Source organism: Terrapene carolina, unplaced genomic scaffold (genome assembly GCF_002925995.2).
Source record: "Terrapene carolina triunguis isolate 2854851 unplaced genomic scaffold, T_m_triunguis-2.0 Scaffold85, whole genome shotgun sequence".
Classification (NCBI taxonomy): Eukaryota; Metazoa; Chordata; order Testudines; family Emydidae; genus Terrapene; species Terrapene triunguis.
Genome location: NW_020664436.1, coordinates 44,802,997 through 44,824,931, shown reverse-complemented (window position 1 = coordinate 44,824,931; position 21,935 = coordinate 44,802,997). Strand labels below are relative to the sequence as shown.

The following is a 21,935-nucleotide window of genomic DNA, read 5'->3' as shown; positions in this document are numbered from 1 at the left end:
TGCCTATGCACTATTGTAATATTGCATCAAAGGTCATTATTGATATATGATAGAGGTCTATAAAATCATGATTGGTGTGGAGAAAGTAAAAAAGGAAGTGTTATTTACTCCTTCTCAAAACACAAGAACTAGGGTCACCAAATGAAATTAATAGGCAGCAGGTTTAAAACAAATGAAAGGAAGTATTTCTTCACACAATGCACAGTCAACCTGTGGAACTCTTTGCCAGAGGATGTTGTGAAGGCCAAGACTACAACAGAGTTAAAAAAGAACTAGATAAATTCATGGAGGATAGGTCCATCAATGGCTATAGCCAGGATGGGCATCCCTAGCCTCTGTTTGCCAGAAGCTGGGAATGAGCGACAGGGGATGGGTCCCTTGATGATTACCTGTTTTGTTCATTCCCTCTGGAGCACCTGGCATTGGCCACTGTCGGAAGACAAGATATTGGGCTAGATGGACCTTTGGTCTGACCCAGTATGGCCGTTCTGATGATTATTTTAAGCCCCTATGTTCTAATTATGCTCTCAATTGCATTAGAGCCAATTTTGTGCTTGTACATCATGATTTTTGTGTGTGCATGATAAATGGCTGAGACATAACATGAATTAGTAGTCTCATGGCAGCACCCAGATGTTTCCAGTTTCAGTACAGTGCTAGCACTGCAGTTTGGCATCCTTCCTTAGAAGTGTTCAGTACCTGAGATAAACGTCATTCAACAGCTAGATGCCCTGACTTGAGCTTCTTCTGTGGTTTTTACTCTTGACCACACAAATTATGCCCACTGGATTCTAGTTAATTTGAACAACATGTTTAAGGTGCCCAGAAACATCCAGACATTGAATACAACTTTAAGCTTAACAAGCTCATAGACTGAAAGACCCAAGTGTGTTTTCTTAGCCACTGCTATTGATCAAACACAGAATTATTATATCAAGGGAGAAGGAGAGCTGTTTGTCTCACTGACAATTGAAGTACATTTGGGTAGTGTATGATGACTAGGCCAGATGTTGCTTGAGTGATTTGGGCAACTGTAAGAGGTTTAGCAGCACAATGGGAGGAAGAAAATGCAGAATATCACAGATGAACAGCAGCTATTAAGAAATCAATTGCAAAAGTTGCCAATTTCCCTTCAGTCTTCCTGAGATTGAAGAACTGGGCTGTCCATTTGCAGTGGAGCACAAAAAGCTGATCTTCCTCAATACTGTTCTAAGGATTGCAGACCCAACTGCAGAAGAGACCTTTTGTAAATAGAGGCATTTTTTAAAAATCACTTTTAATAGCTTAACGAAAGAAAAAATGCCACTTCATGCTGTTACTGATGTAGTTAATTACCCTGCTTTGGTAGCTGAACACCTGAAGTGAGCTTACCGAAAGACCCAATCATGAATTTTAGAGTAACTTTGAATTTTTCTCATGGTTTCTATATAGAGTGGTAGACACAGGATGAAAATTTAGATGAATTCTTCTGATATGTGTTTCTACCATCATGCTAACTGGCAGCAACACTTAATGTTGGTACTAAGAGTGATCTATTCACTGTCTACAAAATTCAGCGGAGGTGATTAATTAAAGTCATTGAAGTTACTAATGTTCTTGCTGCTGTCATTAAAAAGAACACTTTTTAGAAGATAACACTCAGCATCACTTCACCCTCTATCCCCCCAACTGCTCCCAAAGTACAGTGTGGGACTGTTCTATATTTTAAAAGGTACAAGTAGATTTGGCATCGAATTGGAGTCCAAATAGGACACTGGTTCTGTAGGCGCTTCAGTAAACTGGTACAACCTCTTACCTATAAGAGAGAACTCTTCCATTTCCTCTCCAATTTCCTTACTAAGACATTTGCTCAAAACACAAAGGAACTTGCAAATAATATAGAGTTCTGATACTCATTGTGCCATCATGCAGTGTTGTCAACTCATTTGCTTCTTGTAACCATGATAGTGTGTTATACATACACCAGGTGAAGCAGAGAATGTTCATTGCAAGATTTTAATTTTTACAGTTGTTGTTAAAGCTCTGGTGTTTTCAGTGATGGCAACACAGTGTCCTCTGTCCATTAACAAGCTTTTGAAACAGGAAACTATTTCCAGATGTTTCAGCCCACAGAAAATCTGTTTTATATACCTGTGACTACTGTCTTTGCCAGACATGGCAACAATGCAACTTAGGCTACCTGGAACTAATTTCCAGGAACTCTCCAGTGCACTTATGTCATCTATATCATGCCATAGAAGAGAGCCACATTTTACCATCTCCAGTACTTCCCTATCTACTAACTGGGAACTCACCCATATAGATTGTGGTCTATAGGAACCACATCAGATGATTCCAGAGGCCCCAGAAGTTGCTAATCTCTTGTGGCTGCAAAATGGATACAGTGGATGCTGTATGCCTACAAACATGGCACTCAGTTTCACAGTTTTTTGTCATTATGAGGGAAAGTGAGGCACCAACTATGACGCTGGAAACCATGTAAGTACCTTTCAGCAAGAATTTTGCTGGAAAAGTGCTCACATGCTTTTAAATCTTTGTAGGGTCTTAGTCATCCCATGCAAAGCTTAAGACGTATGAGAGGATATTTAAAAATACTTTTGGGAGCAAAAAGTGCTAAGAAGACTGGGGGAGGAAAAATGGTGGGAGGTGCTGGAGTAAATTTACAACTCTGTTTTGTCTTCAGTAAAGTGCTGACAACCAGGAAAGCAGAGACTATCTTTTGTTTCCGTTTGTTTCCTGTAAATATGAGTCCAGGGAGAAAAAGTGTTATAACTTTTGGCATGAGGTATAAAAATGAAGGTGGGAGAACTAAAAGATTTTTTTTTTTTTTTTTTTAAAGGATTTAAAAAATAAATAAATTAATTGCTGGTATAATCCTAATGGCCCTCTGTGGGATTGGGTAATTTTGCAAAGGATAGAAAGAACTCTGATGTTTTTTGTTTTTAATTTAGAAAATGCCTACTCTGAATATAGTAGAAATTTTTTATTTGTAACAGTAGCCTTTTGTTTAGGATTTTCCTTTTTCCAAAATGTATTAAATTGAGAAGAATAAATAATTAAATGACTTTTTATGTTTCTTTAGGCAATGCCACTCCTGAGGTTAAAAGGCAACTATCCATCAGGAATTAGGGCCTCTCCCTTCCCTACTGAATACCTTGTTGAAATTAACAGAGTTTTGCTGGCCATGGCTGATGTTGAACTGTTGCTGAATGCACCAGAGCTGAATACTGGTGTCTATGAGGACTTCTCTACGCAGGAAGATTCATTGAAGGTATTGCAAATCGAAGTGTTGTATTGCAAAAAGAGCAACAAAAAGGGATGAAAACCATGAAATGATTCAGTGGTTACATTTTCAGCGTGTGTAGTATACTGGTTCAATATATATCTTGTGGAAAATAATAAATAAATCCTACTTGTGTCCTTCTCACTGTAGCTGTTATTGGTAACTGTCACGTGTCAGTGAATATTTTCTCTCTCTTAATTTGGAACACTCAAGTTCGAAATGGAAAGTAGAGATGTGAGAAGTGGTTGTTTTCTTTCAGTGAAATTTAATAGTTGTCTGTTTAAAATGTTGACTGCTACAGGGATTCCAATTTTTTTTCATAGTGTGATCAACACCTTATTTAAAGAGAGAGAGCCTAATGGGTCAACTTCCCTTCCACTGTCTCAACCATGATTTCATACACGTATCCCTGTAGTAACCGCAGCCGTTACTTATTTGGAAAAGTACTAGGAAAGTATTTGTTCATAGCTGAGCTTACTACAAATAAGGTTTGAGTAAGCAAACCGCATGTTTAACTTTAAGCATGAAAATACTCCTGTCCCAATTCAGCACCTAAGCACATAATTCATCCCAATTGAAGTCAATGGGACTACTCACATACGTCATTAATTTTTGTTTTTGAAAAAGTAACTTGCTGGGTAAAATTTTCCAAACCACCTAAGTCCATTTTCAGAAGTGAATTAGATACTCAGGGGGGTCTAAGTCCCATTTACTTTGAAAGTTTTTGAAACTTATACCTAGTCTCCTTTTATTTTTCATTTCATTCCTCATCCCACATATACGTCTCTGTTCCATGCATGTTTTTTTGCCTTCTGATGTTTCCCATTCACTGCACAAGCTTCCCTTTGTAGCGATGTCCCCTAACAGAGGTAGCTAGGCTTACTGCTACTTTTGCTTGTTGCCTGCTGCTTGTATACATGTCTCGGTGCTTCTTTGTAATTTCTTTGCAAAGTGTTATAAAAGCAGCTGGAAACAAGGAGAAAGAGCTAGCAACATGTGACTCACCAGCTCTCTACAGACCACAGTCTGAGGACTCCTGGACTAGTACTATTTATTAGTTTTTGGAGCAAGGGAGAATTAAAATAGCGGAACTGTTTCACTGAGGAAAGCAATTACTATTGTTCACCCAAAGGTTTTCAAAAGCACACATAACTATAACATCATGCCTTGTCAGGGTGGGGTGTTTTGATCCATTTTGATGATCATGCTGTTTTCCGTCCCTATTCCCTCCTTGCTGTATATGTGCACCCACAGAGGAGGAATTCCAATGATGATAGTAATACTGCATGGGTTTAAAAAGGCTCATCATAGTTTTAGGTAGTAGTGTCCCACACATTTTTCTTTTTGACAATCTCACATTATTTAAAATACATTTTGGAAGAAAAATAGCATGCAGAAGTGTATGGAATTTATGGAAATGATGAAACTACAATTGATAAATTCTGCTATTTCATCCATATTCCATTGTATCTAGATCATGGAGAAGTCTCAGAATAGTGTCAGAACTCTGTAAGGTTCTGGAACATCTAGACACAATACTGCAATATGTTTTGGAATTGGCAATATTAACTCTGAAATCTTTTTGTCCTTTGAAGTTAAAATGTTCACATTACTTTAATGCAGTTCTGGGTATGTCAGAATTTGTGCGGGGAGTAATTTAAACTACCCCTTTTCTTATGAGACTTCAAAGGAAGTTTTGATGAGATGAGGAAGAAAGAGGAAAAATTAACCTTCAGTGTATTGCAAGTGCAATCTTTGCTCAAAAGAAGAGAAAAAGTGAAGTTCATTCTAATACTTCTTGTTCCTTTAACTTAAAAACTGCTTGGCTGTAAATATATATGTTGTCCTCTTATAAGCTTGTGGAAAGGATAGAAGATTAAAAAGGTGCAACTGAAAACCGATTTTCTCTGTTGATTTATCAACTGTTGGTGCTCTTCCCATGATAGCCAGTGTCTTCCATTTCTGAGTGTTCAACTGGCAATATTCACAATGTTTTTTGAAGGGGCTATTGACTATTCTTGTTTCCTGCTGGTGTTGACTTCACTAATGGGTTGGTGCCATCATTGTGCTTGTAGAATATAAAAGATGTTTTGGACAAACTTGGGGACCAGATTGCAGTCATTCATGAGAAACAACCTGATGTTATACTGGAAGCATCTGGACCTGAAGCAATTCAAATAGGAGATGCACTAACACAGCTGAATGCAGAGTGGGACAGAATTAATAGGATGTACAATGATCAGAAGTGGTAAGTCTGTTTGATTTTGTAGGAATATTTTAATGTGAGTGCAAAGGAGTTCCATTTCTCTCCCCAGAACCAGCTATGACTCTGGTAACAGATGTATCTACCAAAGGGTGGGGGTCCATCTCAGTCAGCTTCAGGCACAAGCTTATTGGTCACGCTGGGAACAAAGTCCAGTAATTTGTCATCTTTTTGTGCATTCCTCTAGTTCCTCTCATTCCAAGGATACTCAGGAAACTGAAAAGAGACAAAGTAACATTAATCCTCATGGTCCAGGCGTGGCCAAGACAATATTGGTTCATGGACCTACATCAGCTCTCCGTTTGGTCACTGATAACTTATCTCTGGTCAAGGATCTCCTGTCTCAGAATCAGGTCAAATCTTTGCATCCCAGCTTTCAATCTCTCTACCTCATGGCATGGGGTTGAATTCTCAGAAAAAATGGTTACTAGTACAGTAACTGCAGTTCTTTGAGATACATTGTGCACATATACATTCCACAACCCTCCCACTTTCCCTTCTACTATGCACATTGCAGTGGGCTGAAGGAACAGAAAGGGAGGAGGCAGACATGCCTTAAACTTGGAGCATGAGGAGAGCAGGGGCGCATCATGCACCGCTTAGTGGTACTGCTGTCAAAAGTCTCCAATGTGTATTAGGCACATGAAAACCTGCAGTGGAATGCATATGTACACAACACATCTTGAAGAACAATAGCTATTGTATAGGTAACTGGGTTTTTTTCTGCAGGGAAACTTAACAGCCAAGTTTAGTGAGAAAGCCTCGACTTGGACTTAAGTTGTTTCAACTACCTGCAAAAGCAAATTCCGTTAGACTAAGTTTGGACTATATACTAGCTATATGTATTCTGTTCAGAGCAGGGTGAAAATGTTGGTGTGCTCACAAAGCTCTGTAAACCTTTTTCTGGACAGTTCAAATGTTGGTGTAACTGAAGAATTAATACAAAATGAGAGTGTTAAAATGCGGGAGCTCATTAAATTCTTATTTATATAGAAGCATTAAGTGTGTTCTTTTACAGAACAGTTTATGTAAATCTCTGGTCTGCCCATGAGTTTTAGATAGGTGTAATTTTTGCAATGGAAGGAGAATAAAAGCAAAACTGGTTACTCATGAGACAGATTATATTCATTAACGGAAGTCTTAAAGGTTGATAAGGTTTTAAAAACGTCATGCAAACAAATAATGAATGTCACTTATTTATGAGGCAAAAAGGTATTTTAAAATAACACTGTATTGTTTGAATAACCATTTAAATATTAAGTTAACTAAGTATTACATGAGGTAACAATATCCCCTGACAAATGTGTTCATTTTCTAAGCCTCCAAAAAGCACATTGGCAATAAAAGAGAACTAGTTTTCCCATTTAGTTGTAGGGATCATTTTACTGGGTTAATTTCTTAAGGTGTGTGGGGGAAGTCAAAGCAGGTATTGGGAATTAATGAAAAAAGAAACTTTCCCAATGTGTTTCTTCTTTGATTTTTTGGGGTTTTTTTAAATGATGAATAAATTTAAATGTAAAATTAACTATATATGCTAATGTGAAGGAGCCATTTGAAGAAGCTGACAAGGCCCATGGTTCTTAAAATGTTACTGTCGGGATATTATAACAGTTTATTTGAAGAAATCAGAAGGTGTTGCATTCTCATTCATTGGCTTTTAAAAGAGGAACAATAAACAGTGATATCTGAAGAAAAAACGCTTGTACCTAATTCAGTGGTTCATAAACCTGCAGGCTGCTTGCTGCCCAATTAGCACAGAGCCGTGGCCCATGTGACAGCCTCAGGGCCATACAGGTAGTATATATATTATGTAGATGCTGCCCACATAACACACAGAAAGCTGCATATGCATCCCACAAGGGTAAATAGGTTGAGAACCACTGATCTAATCTAAAGCATACTCAGTTTGCAAAACTTTTTAGATTAAAGTTGTATGTAAATTAAATGCTGCTCATTTTCTAAATGGGTTGCATTACAAGCTACAGATTTCAGTTTGGGGGAATAATTCATGTTTACAAGTTGAAGCCCAGATAAGTCCCTCCTTCCACCATTGTAAGATGTAAGCCAACTCAATTTAACTGACCTCGATAGTTAAAACTAAGCCAAACAAACATTTTAAAAAATAAATCTAGGCCAGGAAATATTCACGAGTCTTGGCAAAGATTAGATCTATCTCAATCAGCAACAATTGAAATTGAAACTTTTTAAATCACTGCAAGTAAATAACTGAAGCACAGTGGTCATGAGATTTGGTATTCCCTGATGGGGTACAATTAAATCAACCTATATCTGAACTTATACAGGAACTCCAAATCTGTCTACACAGATGGCCAATCAGAATCAATGAATTCAAAACTATAAGGATGAATTAAACATATATTAGTGTGTGAAACCAAAGAAAAATTTTAGACTGGTAAAAAGATGCTATGTGTTCGCAGTTTAAAATTGATTCACATTTGTAGGGTTTGGTATCTCATGACTTAAAGACAAGTATACATAAGCATTATGCGATTTTCCTCTTTAGTGGAATTCCAGATCCAACTCCTATTGAAGTTTATGGAAAAATGGTTCACGCTCCTACTGTGCAAACTAGTACCATGTCTTAATTTCTCTCTTTAAAAATGAACTGCCTTCTTAAACTCATACCAGATCGTCAACTTCAGATCCATTAATGTAGCTATGCAGATTTACATCATCTGAGGATATCTGCCCTCTATTTTATATTTTACAAAGGCAAACAAAAGGCACTATTTTGAAGTGGGACATGATCTAGTCCATCAGTGTGTTGTGTCTCCTCTGTATTGTCTGTCTTACATGGAGTGTAAATCCTTTGGGGTCAGAGATCTTATCTACTACACAGTGCAGAAATACTGTCAGCACTCAACAAATTATAAAAGTCACGTGCCTGGCTAAGATGCTTTTCCGAAGAGTATATTCTTGGTTTTGTTAAAAAAATAAAAAAAATCCTTTGTTTGTCAGCCTACTGTCTCTGTCCATTTAGCTAGTATGAAAACATATACTACTACTGTACTTGACCTTTTTCATGCCAGAGAAAATGTTTGCCTGTTAAGTTAAACTTAACACTAATATGATGCTGCAAAAGTAAAATGTATTGAAACTTATTGTGAAATAAGATCTGTGGGACCTACTGCATGCAGGCCTTTTTCTGATCCAGTTGAAGTGGAGTGGTGACACTCTCAATCTGTGCAGTGTGATGAAGATTAGCTTCACTCTTTTAAGTCTTCTGGCAGCAGGAAATCATGGTTTTGTGAGCAAAAAACCCAAGCTGAGCAATTAATCATATTTAATTTTTCATGCCCTCTGATGTATGAACCATTTAAAAAAATTGTTCTACAGACCAGTTTTGCTGCAGCTAATTAATCTTTATTTCCCCAGTAATGGAAACCAAATATTCCTCAGCCCTGCCCTCAGCTCCTTCAGTTTAGAAGGCAGTGATGGTTTGTGTGGTTGGCTTTTGCAGTCAGTGCAATGACAGGAACTGTTCAGTGTGCAAGACTTATTTAACTGTAATATATCAGACATTTCTATTTTGCAGGACAAGTTGTTATGAATTAACTAGTCTTAATATTAAATATAAACAGGTCAGCCCATCTCTTTTCCCTGAAACAGTCTATGTAATTTTGAAACCCTTTCTTGTTCCCCAACAGTTGTTTTGACAGAGCAGTTGAAGACTGGAGGCAGTTCCACTGCGATCTCAATGACCTCACACAGTGGATAACAGAAGCTGAAGGGTTACTGGCGGATGCCCATGCTCCAGATGGTAGCCTGGATTTGGAGACCGCTGGGATGCATCAGCAGGTACGTGGCGTTCAGTCAGAGGACAGGAAAGCTGACAAAAGTTTAGCATGGATTTGAGCCAAAAATTCAAATCTGCCCATGAATAAAAATATATGCTTGAAATTGTGGTGGTCCTCTAAAGTTTTGCGGGAAAATGTCTGTGTGTAACTTGAAATTTTTTTTCTGGTTGTAATTTCAGCTGTTTTTTTTTTTTTTTTTTTTAAATTAGATTATAAATGTAAAAGTTTTAATTAGGAGTTAGGGACATAAGCCCTATTTTCTGTCTTCTATTGATTTCCCTCCTCTCTCTCTCCCCCCTCCCCCCATAATATAGGTTCAGTTGGCTACATTTTAAAATATATTAGAATTAATGTGTACTGTACTCCTTAATTGGGTATACTTTTTAAAATAACTAGTATATCTATAATTGGCCATTGCAGGGTTTAGTTTTCCATTCTGAGTAGAAAGCAAGCACAAATGTTTTGTTTTTATAAAACTGTTTTGTATAAAGACTCCAGAAAAAAAGAAAAATGTAATATTATTTGCTTTAGTTTTGCCTCTTCAAATTATGTTTTCCTGGTTCTTCTCATGTATCATCAGAAAGGGGAAGCAATTTTTCTGTTTAGCTAAAATCTTAATTTAATTTTGTAAAAGCAAGAGGCATAACTTTAAAATAAACCCAAAACAAAAAAATACCCTTAGCAATGTGCACGTATCTATATTTTAGAAATCCAAATGTTAAATACCTGTGTTTTACAGGAGAAATTTATGATCCACTGAGTATTGCTTGTATTTTATTCTTGTTCTTAGTGCTGTTGGGAGTTTTCTTCTAGGGCATTTCCTTTCTCTTCCTTGAATCATCATCAGTTCTGTTCTAGTTGCAAAGAGATCTGTACTAATAATGTAAGCTTTTTATAGCTGATAGGGATATGTTAAGGTTTGAACCTGACTTTTTCTGACTTCTCTCAGTTGCCTGGATTTTTTGTGATATCTGCAGATCATGGCAGCATTGCCAAAATTATCCTAGCTAAAGTGTTGTAAGGTTACAACTACAGTGTGCACACAAGTTCGGAGAAGAACTGGTGAAAAGTCACAATCTGTGGGCAATCTTAAAAAAAGAAAAGAAAAATGTAGCACTTAAAAACATCAGGCATGAATGTAGATGCTAATGCTAACCATTTAAAAGTCAGTTCCTTTATATTCAGTTGTACTCAATAGCAAATTGTGCATGAGTCTTTTTTAAATTATATTTATTTGTAAGTTGGCCTAGACTTAATAACAAGCATTTAATCATTCTTTTAAAGCTGCAGAGTGTTGATGTAAAGTAGTTTAAAATGCTCTTTTTGGTAAAATAATATGCAGCCAGGATGCATTCTCAATGTTATAAGCCATAAATCAAAGTCAGTTTAGGTCAGTAATAAAATTCTGCATGGTTTTCATACTTGTGACAGGAACTTGAAGAAGGAGTCAGCAGTCATCAGACCAGCTTTTCAACACTGAACAGAACTGGGGAAGGAATCATACAGAAACTCTCCAGTACAGATGGGAGCTTCCTGCAGGAAAAACTGGCGGGGTTAAATAAACGCTGGAAAGCAATTACTGCTGAGATCATGGATAGACAACAGAGGTAATAAGTTAATCAGAAATTTGGGTGTCTGAGCAGATATGATGGGGAGAATTTCATTTAGAAGACTCCAGAGGAGGTATAGGATTCTATTGCACACTATCATTAGACTGAATTTTCCTGACATTTAGACCCCGTTTTCAAACTGCCTCATAGAACCACTTTCTCATAAAAGCATCAGCAATTGACTAGTCAGATTGCTGTTAACACGAACAAACACAAGCCCACCTCTTTCCCCCCCCCCCCTACAGTTTTCTTTATTTAAAATGGCTTCACTGCAAAATCAGATTATTTGGAGGGACCACTGCTACATTCAGTTCAACCTCACCTAGAGGAATTAGCTGTAAGTACATTTCTGCTGATCTTTAAATTGCAATAACCTGAACATATTGTCTGAAATCCAAAAATGAAGTAATAGAGGACACAAAGAGAAAATATATTGTTTGTAAGAGTTGAAAGCCTCATACACAATCGTTTGTTTATCTGAATGGACAGTTTATAAATAAGATCAGAATCCATTTTGAAGGAGAGAATATAATGATCAGAGAATATAAAGATCAGAATCCATTTACTACTGTAAATTTTGTGTAAAAGATCAAAGTTCAAGGGCAGTCTGAGCTAAACGTGCACATTTTCAGTATTTCTATGTGGGATATGAAATCCCCATGTATCATTAATTTTAATGGAAATTGTGAAGCTAAATCCTCATAATTAATACTATTTTTGAGTTTTCTGAAACAAATCTAATTTTAAGTCTTCGCTGCTGCATATAGAAAATAAATAAAATCTTCGTGATTAATTTATTTAGGCAAAACCTGAGTAAGTTTTCATGTGCTACAAAAAAAAGTTTTTTCCTAATGTTTGCATGTTTAGAGGCTCTCCTGAATATTTTCACAAACAATGGTCTTTTAGTGGCTTATATCAATTAGGCCCTAGTAATTTCTGAAACTTGGCTTTCTGATGTCTTGGTTCATGTGCACTTTTTAATTTAATATTTTATACAGATATTTGGAAAAACCTATTTGGAGATTTTTAAAGTAAAGTTTAAGCCATAGTTATTTGAATGTGATTTGCTTTTTTATGGTTGAGGAAAGAATCCTTTGATCAGCAAAACCAACTCTTTTGGTAACTGTCATTAGTGTAAAACAGAGAGCTGCAAGTCCTATTGGAGGTAGTGTGGGAATGGTACATACTGTTAGCAGCTATGGCAGTATATCTCACATCGCAACAGGCTTTAGTATTTGAACGTGAAATTTTGCAAACATTAGATTTGCTGCAAGCGTCTTTCTCAATAAATATGTATTTTCTTCCACTTTTAATCAAGTTGTCTCCATTTGTTCATGTATATTGATTTGCTTCATTTTGGTCTGTTATCTGCTGTCGGATTTGTGTGTTTTAGACTGAAAGGAGAGAATCAGCAGCTAATGGACTACAGGAAGAAGCTGGATGAGTTTAGTTGCTGGTTGGAAAATGTAGAAAATTCCCTGGAAATGAGACCTACATTCAACCATGAAGAAAACCTGCGAGAATTAAAGGCAAGATAGATTAAAATGTGTCTGAGTGCATGTGTGTCTTTCACTAATTCTGAATCTGCCACGGTCCAAATGTGGGACAAATATCTAAAATGAGGAGAGGCACAAGAAAAATAATATTGCATAAAGTGACATGGGATTAATTACCAAAATAAGGGACCGCTTTTACTGAGGGCCAGTTGAGAGTTGTGTATGAGGTAGGAGAAGATGCCATTGGATGCAGTAAGTCAGCACACACTTATGCTGTGGAACCTTAGTGTTTTTGTTATATTCTCAGTTCAAAAACAACAGTTGGCACTTCAGAAAAATAACTTGTGGCACATGAAATGGTAGTAAGGGCAATTGCAGAACATCATATATCTTCATGTGACTAAACAGACTGAATACCATCAAAAATTATAACAAGGGCATGAAATTATAATTTGTTTAATGTGGTGTTTTTACTTATCAAAGTGAGTTGTATTAACATTTTTGAGATTGAAATGTAGGAAGTTATAATTAATATCACAATGCATTTGAGTACTATAAAGTTATCCAATGTGTGCCAATGTTTTATTGTACTTTAAGGAAAATAAGCAAGTAAATAGCCAACTAAAATACTTGTAAATAATGACACCTGTGTCCTGTTACTGGGAAGCTGAATATTTCTTTAATTGTCCATTAGTCAGCATGGAATACTTTTGGTTGTCTTTTAAATTTTATCAGTGTTGAACATCGAGAACATAATACTGTTGTATCTGTGAGCATGATAATGAGAGAATGCTATCAGGACCTGAATAGAATGGAACAGATCAGTCTGTCTGGCAATGCTGCTTGCTTGAAATTTCAGCTAATAGCCCCAAATAGAATACAAAAATCAAACTTCCTCCAAATCTGTTTAAATGGGGTATATTGGTTAAAATTACATCAATTGTTCATTCAAGTGCAGTTTACTGTATAGTGCCCAACCAGCAGTTATCAAAGCTAATCTTATCATTTCCTGATCATTATATTCTTCCTGCCCACACTTGGAGCCAGAAGCCGGCTAGGAAAGTATTACTAATGATTATTATAGGCACTCAGATATTCTGATGATGGGCGTCGATATATAAAAATGTGGATGGATAAATGATTGCATACATGTTCTCCTTGTTGTTAACAATGTAATTATTTATTTAGTTGTGCTAGGTGCTTTGCAGACAAATAGAAGGCCCATTCCCTGTTGTGCAGTGCTCACAGTTTAAGGCCCTGAACACAGACAGTTTTTCCCATGTATAATCCCATTGAAGTCAGTTGGGGACTACACGCAGGACAAACTTTTTGCTGGATCTGCCCTGCCATGTAACATTAACACAGGCAAGAGTGAATAAGGGGGGAAGATTCAGGGATCAAAATAAAATATAAGGTTTTTTAAAGGGTAACTTTAAAATTTCCTCTTAACCTCTATTCCCCCCCTTCCCGCCGTGTCTGCCTGTATGGAGCTTGTTGCAGGATTGGGGCCTTAGTTTTTAAAGACTTGAAAACTGGTACAGACTAGTTTTAACTGAGGTGGGGAGACAGGTAATCAGTGCTTTATAATTTGAATATATTGGCCACACCAAAAGGTAACCAAACCAAAGTATGCATATAGCAGTTGAGTAGCTTTCATGAGTAATGTATAAAAGCAGATCCCTTCGCTATTCTCTGTTAGTTTCAGTTCCTCAGATTTTTCTGTTTCATGCAGGAAGAAAATAAACTCTGATAGTCAAGTAAAGCTTTTAAAGACTCTGAATGTTTTCTGTTGTTTGGGATGTTGTTAGTAGAGCCCTGCAAATCTGCGGATATCTGTAGACCATGTTTGTGGATTGTAGATTGGATGCGGATACAAATTTTGTATCCACGCAGGGCTTTAGTTACTAGATCTGTAGTTTATATGCTGTTTGATTTGGTTAATTTTTCCTAATCAACTCTCCAAATGTCAAATTCTTTAGTTAACTAAAACGTGTGTGTGTGTGTGTGTGTGTGTGTGTGTGTGTGTGTACGCGCACTCACACGCACAGTCAGCTTTAAACTAAAGTTCTCTCTTGCTCCCTGTAGGGCTTAACTGAGGAAATGGAAGTACAAGGAGAAAAATGGAAATGGTTGAACAGAACTGAATCTGAGGTACTTTCAGATAAAATCGTTGGTTTTCAGGAAAAAGAGAGAATTTCTGACACCTTAAGGACTATCAATATGAAGTGGAACAAGGTGTGTATTTTCTCCATATTAATTATGTATAGTCAGCATGTCTAGTAGTTTATTAGGTAGAGGTCTGTCCTCCTTTCCATACACGTGTGACTCCCACTAATGCTTTCGGAAGCTGTCCATGCACATCAAGGGAAGGCTAGACTCCATAGTGTAGAGCATAAGTACTGTTCCATGTCTAAGTGCTAAGCTCATGTAAAAATTGTTCAATCAGTATGAATTCTCCTTTGGTTTGGATCTTTCTGGTTGAACTGGTTTTCCTTCAAAGAGCTAGAATGAGACAGGTTTTTTTTTTTTTTTTTTAAATTTTTTTTGGTTTTTTTTTTAATTTTTTTTTTTTAATTTTTTTTTTTTAAAAGAGCTAGAATTAAACAGGTTTTTTTTTTTTTTTAAACAAGCTGTAAAGGATCAATTAGAAATTGACATTTCAAAAGCTCTTTTTAATAATGTTTGCAATTATCATAGCAAATATTAAATAAAACCAAACTCAAGTTACATGGGGAAGTGTGGTGGGTCATGTCTTACCTGGATTCTCTTTCCTTTTAGATAGTAGGAATTAGAAATTCTAATGAAATGTGACCTCTTTGGCTTGATGACCTGATGAACATAGGAGAATACCAGAGACTCTGGAGTAGTGTGAATGAGGTTCTGTGTGAAGATTGATGGGACAGTTTGATTGTGGGTCAGGAATCTTAATATTTGCTAGGAGGAAGAGAGATTTGGTAGCTGTGGGAAGGAAAAAAAGATGCCTGTATCGCTCTTGCTGCCTCCTTAAGCCAAGTAACACTCTTCCTTTTCCTTTCCTTTCCCCCAAAATAATAGTGTAACTAAATTTGGTTGGCTCTAGTAGTTGGATAATTTTTATACATTTTTTAAAAACCTCACCTCACATTTTGGTACATCTTGTGTGCCTCTGCTAATATCTCAACTAGTAGGGAATGTGTCACAGCTTGGGTACTTGGGCAGAAAAGAATGGAAAAGATTGCCTCTGACCTGTGTCTAAATTCTGTTCTGTTTGACGCAAACTTAACTCAGGCGCACACGCACACACACACACATGAAAAACTACACTGTGTATAGATATAAAAACTCTTATCTGAGCACAAGGTGACATTGCTTGCAGTTATTAAATTATAGGTGTTTATGTTGCTTTGTTTGCTGTCTAAAGAAATCTTCATTGTAAACATAGTGTTAGTATTTTAGTATATTTTGTGATCAATATTTTAGCTATGTTAATGAGTGTTTCTTTGTAGCTGTTAAAAAGCAAACATCCTTCTGGTGTTTTTTTTTTTTTTGCCCTTCCGTGCTGTGCTGTAGTTGTTCAAAGAGGTACCTGACAGAGTGAGAGAACTCGAGACATATGTTCAGCAGCTCCATCTTATGACACAGGCAAAGCCTTCTGGTGAGTGATGAGCAGAAAACATATTTTACAGTCATGTCTAATTCAATTGAGTTTAATCCTGTTTGCAGTAAAAAAAAAAAAAAAATTGTACTAACTTGGGTGAAGTGGAGATTATAATATGAAGATTTTGCATCCATGTATTTAGGACTGCTTTTGTATTATTGGCAACACTGGAACACTTAATGGGGGAAAAGGACAAGTTATAGTTTTTTGCTGTTGCTTGAGAATTGAATATTGATGAATAAAACCACTAGTTCTTGATTATTTGTATTACCATAGTGCTTAGGCACCCCAATCATGGACCAGAAACTCAGGTGCTGTACAAACACAGAACAAATACAGTCCCTGCCTGAAAGAGATTACAATCTGAAATTAAGTAAATGGATTCATAATGTTTTTCAAAATTCCTCACCCAGGAAAACTTAAATGGAGCAAATAATTCTGTGTTATAATTTCAGCCTGTCAAGGGTCTGTATTGACTTGAGTTGAAATCAAGACTGTTAAGCGAACAATGGTTCGTATTTTTTATTACTGGAAGGCAAATGTCCATGATTTGAACTCCTGCTTGATTAACTTGTTATCTGTGCAGTTGTAATTTGTGTCATTTTTGGAAGGTGATCTGGTGATGCGTTGAAATGTGTGTTTGTTTTAAAATATGCACATCCCAAGCCACCTGACTGTAAGCTTGGGAGCCCTCAGCGTAACCAGGTTTGAGTGTTGAAGGAAGGGATAGGGATCAGACTAGAAGTGTTATTGTTCCTGCTCCATCCAACCAGACATCAGGCCAAGCTGTGAATTGCTAAATCTGTGCAAGGCCTTAAGCCGTAGCTGAAGTTGTTTGTGTCTGAGGTGAGCTCTGTGTTGAAAATTTTAAAGATCTTGTGGTTTTTCCACCAATAGTATTAGTTTTGGACCTAGTCATAATGGAAGAAATACTTCAGTTCTTCTTTGAGTGCTGGTATGTATGTGTATTCCACTGTGGGTACACACATGGGTCTGGAGCCAGAGAATTTTGAAAGCAGTGTCTGTTGGTCCGCACGTGCACCCTGGCTCATCTGGTGCCTCTGTCTGAAGAGACAAAGGGCAGGGTAGACTGACCACCTCTCCAGTTCCTTCTCACTGCTGCGTGATCTGGGTTGGATACTAGGCCATGCCCAGGACTCCGGGCTTCAAAACTTGTGCTTCCTGCCTGCGATCCTTCTCGGTCAGCGACGACCTCCAATGCTCCTTGTACACCTTGAGGAAACCCACATTGCAGCAAGGTGGGAAGGGTGGGAACTTTGCCTCCTGTTGCACCTGATGAAAAATGCCATGAGGCCCAATATGACCACAGCTAGGGAACCCCCAACCCCACTTTCCTATGCATCAGCCAGGCTAAGCAAAGAGTGTGCCAAATCAGGAGTGAAGGAGTGTGCTTCCACAGAGCCTTTGGTAGGGTCTTGTTGAGAGAGGAGGGAGCATTCTCATAAACTTGAGGCTAAATCTTCCTTCAAATCCACTTAGAAGAAGTCAGATCCAACCTCGCCTAAACTGAGTATTAGCTCAGCCCAAGAGAACTTAGAACGTACTAAGTCTCAGAGGCTTGATAAGAAAGCTCACAAGTCTAGGGCTTCACTGGCAGTGGATCGCGGTCTGGTGGTACTGGTGTCTCCAGTACCACCCAAGCACAAACTCTGGATCCTCCAGCACTGATGAAGACCGATTGCTGAGAGCATTGGTCACCCACAGTACTATCTGCAATGGTTGTGGCACAGACTTTCTTTATTGCGGCTCCAGTGGTTCAGACAGACAGGAATCCTCTCACTCTGGGAAGAGCTGAGGCCTACTCTCCTCCTGAGGATATATTTGCTCTCCCAGACCCAGAGTCTCCTACTTCTTTGGATCTCTCCTTTTTGAGAGAGGTTACAACTCCACCACAGAAGCTGGCCTTTGGAAGGAGTTTGTCTCCCATTCCATTTCTGGGCTATGATTTCCCTCCAGCAGCACCATGGGCACTGCTTTTGGAACTGGAATAGATTTTTTTCTTCATTGGGAGATTCTGAACCGCCCAATGAACCTATATGTCCTCCTCCAAGACAAACCTTCCCAGTCAGAAGACCCTGTGCCAACTTGTGACCAACCTTCACCTTACCATCCATCTCAGAATTGTTGACCGCCGTGACCCCCATTTGACCCATCCTTTTTGGCCATACTGGGGGTCATTGGACCAGTGCCATCCTGTTGGTCTGGTCTGCTAGGGAGTCATCCCATCCCTTCCCTCCTCTTTGAGGGGACAACTGGAGCTGCCCCTGAGCCCTACTGAGGAGGAGGAGTATGTGCCAGATCCAGTGTTTCCATCAGATCTGATGAGATTGCCATCTTAAGTGCCAGACATGGTGGCGACTCTGATATTTCCATCTCCCCCCGATGAGTATAATCAATTCCAGGAGCTGCAGATTCCTGTTGAGGAGGTTCAGGATCCTTAACCCAAGCTCTTGGACATGCTCCAGTACAATAGCCCTCCCAGTTAATGAAGCCATCCTGGAACCAGCTTGGGTGGTCTGGAATATCGCGGCTACCTGCATTCCCATCCCTAAAGGGGCAGAAAAACTGTACTATGTCCTTGTCAAAGCGACAGAATTCCTGTTCTCTCACCCTACTCCTAGTTCTTCAGCCACTGCAGAGCGATCTAGGCAACAACCCTGATCTACCCCAACTGATAAGGAGGGCAAATGTCTCAACTTATTGGGAAGGAAAGTTTTTTCTTCTTCTAGCCTCTGGTTCAGGATAGCCAGTTACCAAGCACTACAGGGTAAGTATGTCTTCCTGAATTGTTCAAAATTTGTGGATTTTACTGACAGTCTCCCATAGCAGGACAGAGCTGTTTCAGGCTATGAACTTTTATCATAGAGTAGATCAGGGTGGCCAACCTGAGAAGGAGCCAGAATTTACCAATGTACATTGCCAAAGAGCCACAGTAATACGTCAACAGCCTTCCATTTGCTCCCCACTGCCTCCCGCCTGCCGGCAGCCCCCACCAATCAGCTCCTACTCCTTCCTTCCCATGAAATCAGCTGTTTCACGTGTGCAGGAGGCTATGTGCGGGGGCGGGGGGAGGAGCAAGGGCATGGCAGGCTCAGGGGAAGGGGCAGGGGCCTTGGGGGAAGGGGTGGAGTGGGGGCAGGGCTTGGGGCAGAGTAGGGGGTTGAGCAGTGAGCACCCCCCAGCACATTGGAAAGTTAGCATCTATAGCTCCAGCCCCGGAATCAGTGCCTAGGTAAGGAGCTGCATATTAACCTCTGAAGAGCTGCATGCGGCTCAGGAGCCACAGGTTGGCCACCCCTGGACTAGATCATAACTAAGGCTATGATTTTGTCATGGGTATTTTTATTAAAAGTCACGGACAGGACACAGGCAATAAATAGTAAATCACAGATTTGTTGAAGGCGGAGTCCAAGCCCTGCCGCCCCGGATTGAATTATTTTCAAGAATTGAATTTTCAAGAAGTCATGGAGATCTCATAAAATCGCAGAATCTGTGGCTTCAGTGACCGGTTCATAGCCTCAATCATAACCAGCCACAGAGTGCCTGTCAAGACCTCCCCCCCCCCCCTCGACTTATTGTCTCATGCACGTACGTGACACCTTTTTCTAGACTCCACCTTTGTTTTGCCTACAAGCATGGCTTCAAAGTATGTACTTGCCAAACCAACAGTCCGTGAACACCATAGTGACTGTTCCCAGCAAAGAGATGTAATCCTTGTCATGGTGGAAGAATCCCCTCCAGCTATGCGTTGGCATTCCTTCCTTGCCTCCACATGGGACAGGACAATCATTAACAACACATCCCTAATGGGAGCGCACATGAACAACAGTGTAGTGTGAGGCACCTGGATGTTTCAAGAGTCCATGAGCTACAAGCAGTTTGAAACTTTCCCCCGTTTGTTCAAGGTCACCATCCCCTCATAATGTCAGACAGCATCACAACTGTCTTTTACATCAACAAAAAGTTGGAGCGAGATCCACCCTTCTGTGCACAGAATCGGTTAGTCTGTGGAACTGGTGTATTGATAATCAGATTGCCCTGTTGGCAGTCCTCCTCCCAGGAACCCAAAATGTGCTGGCGGACTCTCAGCTGACACTTTGTGGTCGATCATGAATGGGTGCTTCACAACTCTGTGGTAAACAATATTTTTGCTCTGTGGGGGTCCCCCACCAATCTACCTCCCAAATAAATAGGAAATGCAACATATACTGTTTTAGAAGAACCCTGGGTTGCCACTCACAGGACAGTGCTCTACATCTTCCATGGTCAGATCATATGAACTGTGCCTTCCCTCCACTACAACATCAAGTTTTGTGCAAGATTTGGCAGGACAGGGCATGAGTTATTCTTATTGCCCTCAACTGGCCCAGACAGTTTTGGTACCCAAACATTCCTACACATGTCATCTCAGGCACTGATCATTATTCCTATGTTTCCCAATCTCCTTACTCAGTGGAATGGCAAGATCAGGCAACCCGACTTGTGTCCACTACATCTCAGAGCCTGGATGAGCATCGTTCTTAGAGTAATTGTGCACTGAAGCTGTACAGAACATCCTTTCTAATAGTAGGAAGGATTCCACTAGCAGATTCTGGAAAGACCAAATTAGAACTCCTCCACCTATTTAAAAAAAAAAAAGTCTATTCCTCAATGGAACTTGAATCTTGTTCTCTCAGTACGCCCTAAGCCTCCTTTAGAACCATTAGCTTTCTTGCTCCATGTCTCTACTACCAGGAACGAGACCTTCATGGACAGGAATCACCTGAGCCAGGAGGGTTGGTGATCAGGGCGTGTTGATGGCCAGTCCTGCCATAAGGATGAGGTTTCATTATGTTTCCCCCCTAAATTCAACCCCAGAGTAGTCTGAGTTTCATCTGAACCAGTCTATCCATTTACCTGTATTCTTCCTGAAACCTCATGCATCCTTAGAAGAAAGGAGGCTCCATTCCCTCAACGTTTGGCAAGCCTTAGCCTTTTAACAGCAGAGAATGAAAAGAATCAGGAAATCCCCTAAACTTTTTGTCACCGTAGTGGAAAGGGTCAGGCTGTATCCTGTCAAGCAATCTCAGAATGGATCTCTGACCATATTTTTCTCTATCAGTTTAATCTTCCTCCTCCTCATGGGATAAGAGCTCATTCCCCAAGAATTTAAGCAACATTTATGGCGTGGATTCAAGAAGTGTCTCTAGTTGATATTTGTAAGACAGCTTTGTGAAGCTCAGTCCACATATTTGTTAGACGCTATGCCTTGGTACCAGGCTCCTCTCTGCTGATACATCTTTTGGAACAGCAATCCTTCATTTGGCTCTGCCATCTGCAACCTCACATCCTCCTTCTGTTTGAGTACTACTTGTCAGTCATCCACAGTGGAATACACACAGGGACCAGCACTCGAAGCAGAAGAGAAAGTTACCTACCTTATAGTAACTGGAGGTTCTTCAAGATGTGTGGACCATATCGCCATTCCACTACCCACCCTCCTTCCCCTTTGCTGCAGATCATCTCTGATTCATGGTGGAGAAGGAACTTGAGGTAGTTGGTCTGCTCGAGTCAGGGTGTATGTGTGGACCAATGGCCACTGCTTTCAAAGTTCTCAACTCCAGATGCATGGAGTGCATGCCTATCTACAGTGGAATACAGATAGGGCCTATACATCTCGAAGAACTTCCAGTTACTATAAGGTAAGTAACTTTTCTCTTTCAGAGAGTGCATCAGTAGTTTCCTTTCCTACCCCACTGGAAACAAGATCTATATGTCCAGGGCATATGCACTCTTCTTTGGACCTGATATTTTTAGTTCAGCAAGTT

At 39.3% G+C, this 21,935-nt stretch overlaps 1 protein-coding gene across 1 annotated transcript in view; it reads left to right on the top strand.

Annotated features, from left to right (window-relative positions):
• UTRN (utrophin) overlaps positions 1-21,935 on the top strand; it is a 513,556-nt gene that overhangs the window by 155,659 nt on the left and 335,962 nt on the right. The window contains exons 41-47 of the mRNA XM_026649537.2: positions 3,083-3,271; positions 5,359-5,531; positions 9,215-9,365; positions 10,796-10,971; positions 12,368-12,503; positions 14,556-14,705; positions 16,020-16,104. Coding sequence (XP_026505322.1) covers positions 3,083-3,271; positions 5,359-5,531; positions 9,215-9,365; positions 10,796-10,971; positions 12,368-12,503; positions 14,556-14,705; positions 16,020-16,104 — 1,060 coding nt within the window. The remainder of the gene's footprint in view (positions 1-3,082; positions 3,272-5,358; positions 5,532-9,214; positions 9,366-10,795; positions 10,972-12,367; positions 12,504-14,555; positions 14,706-16,019; positions 16,105-21,935) is intronic.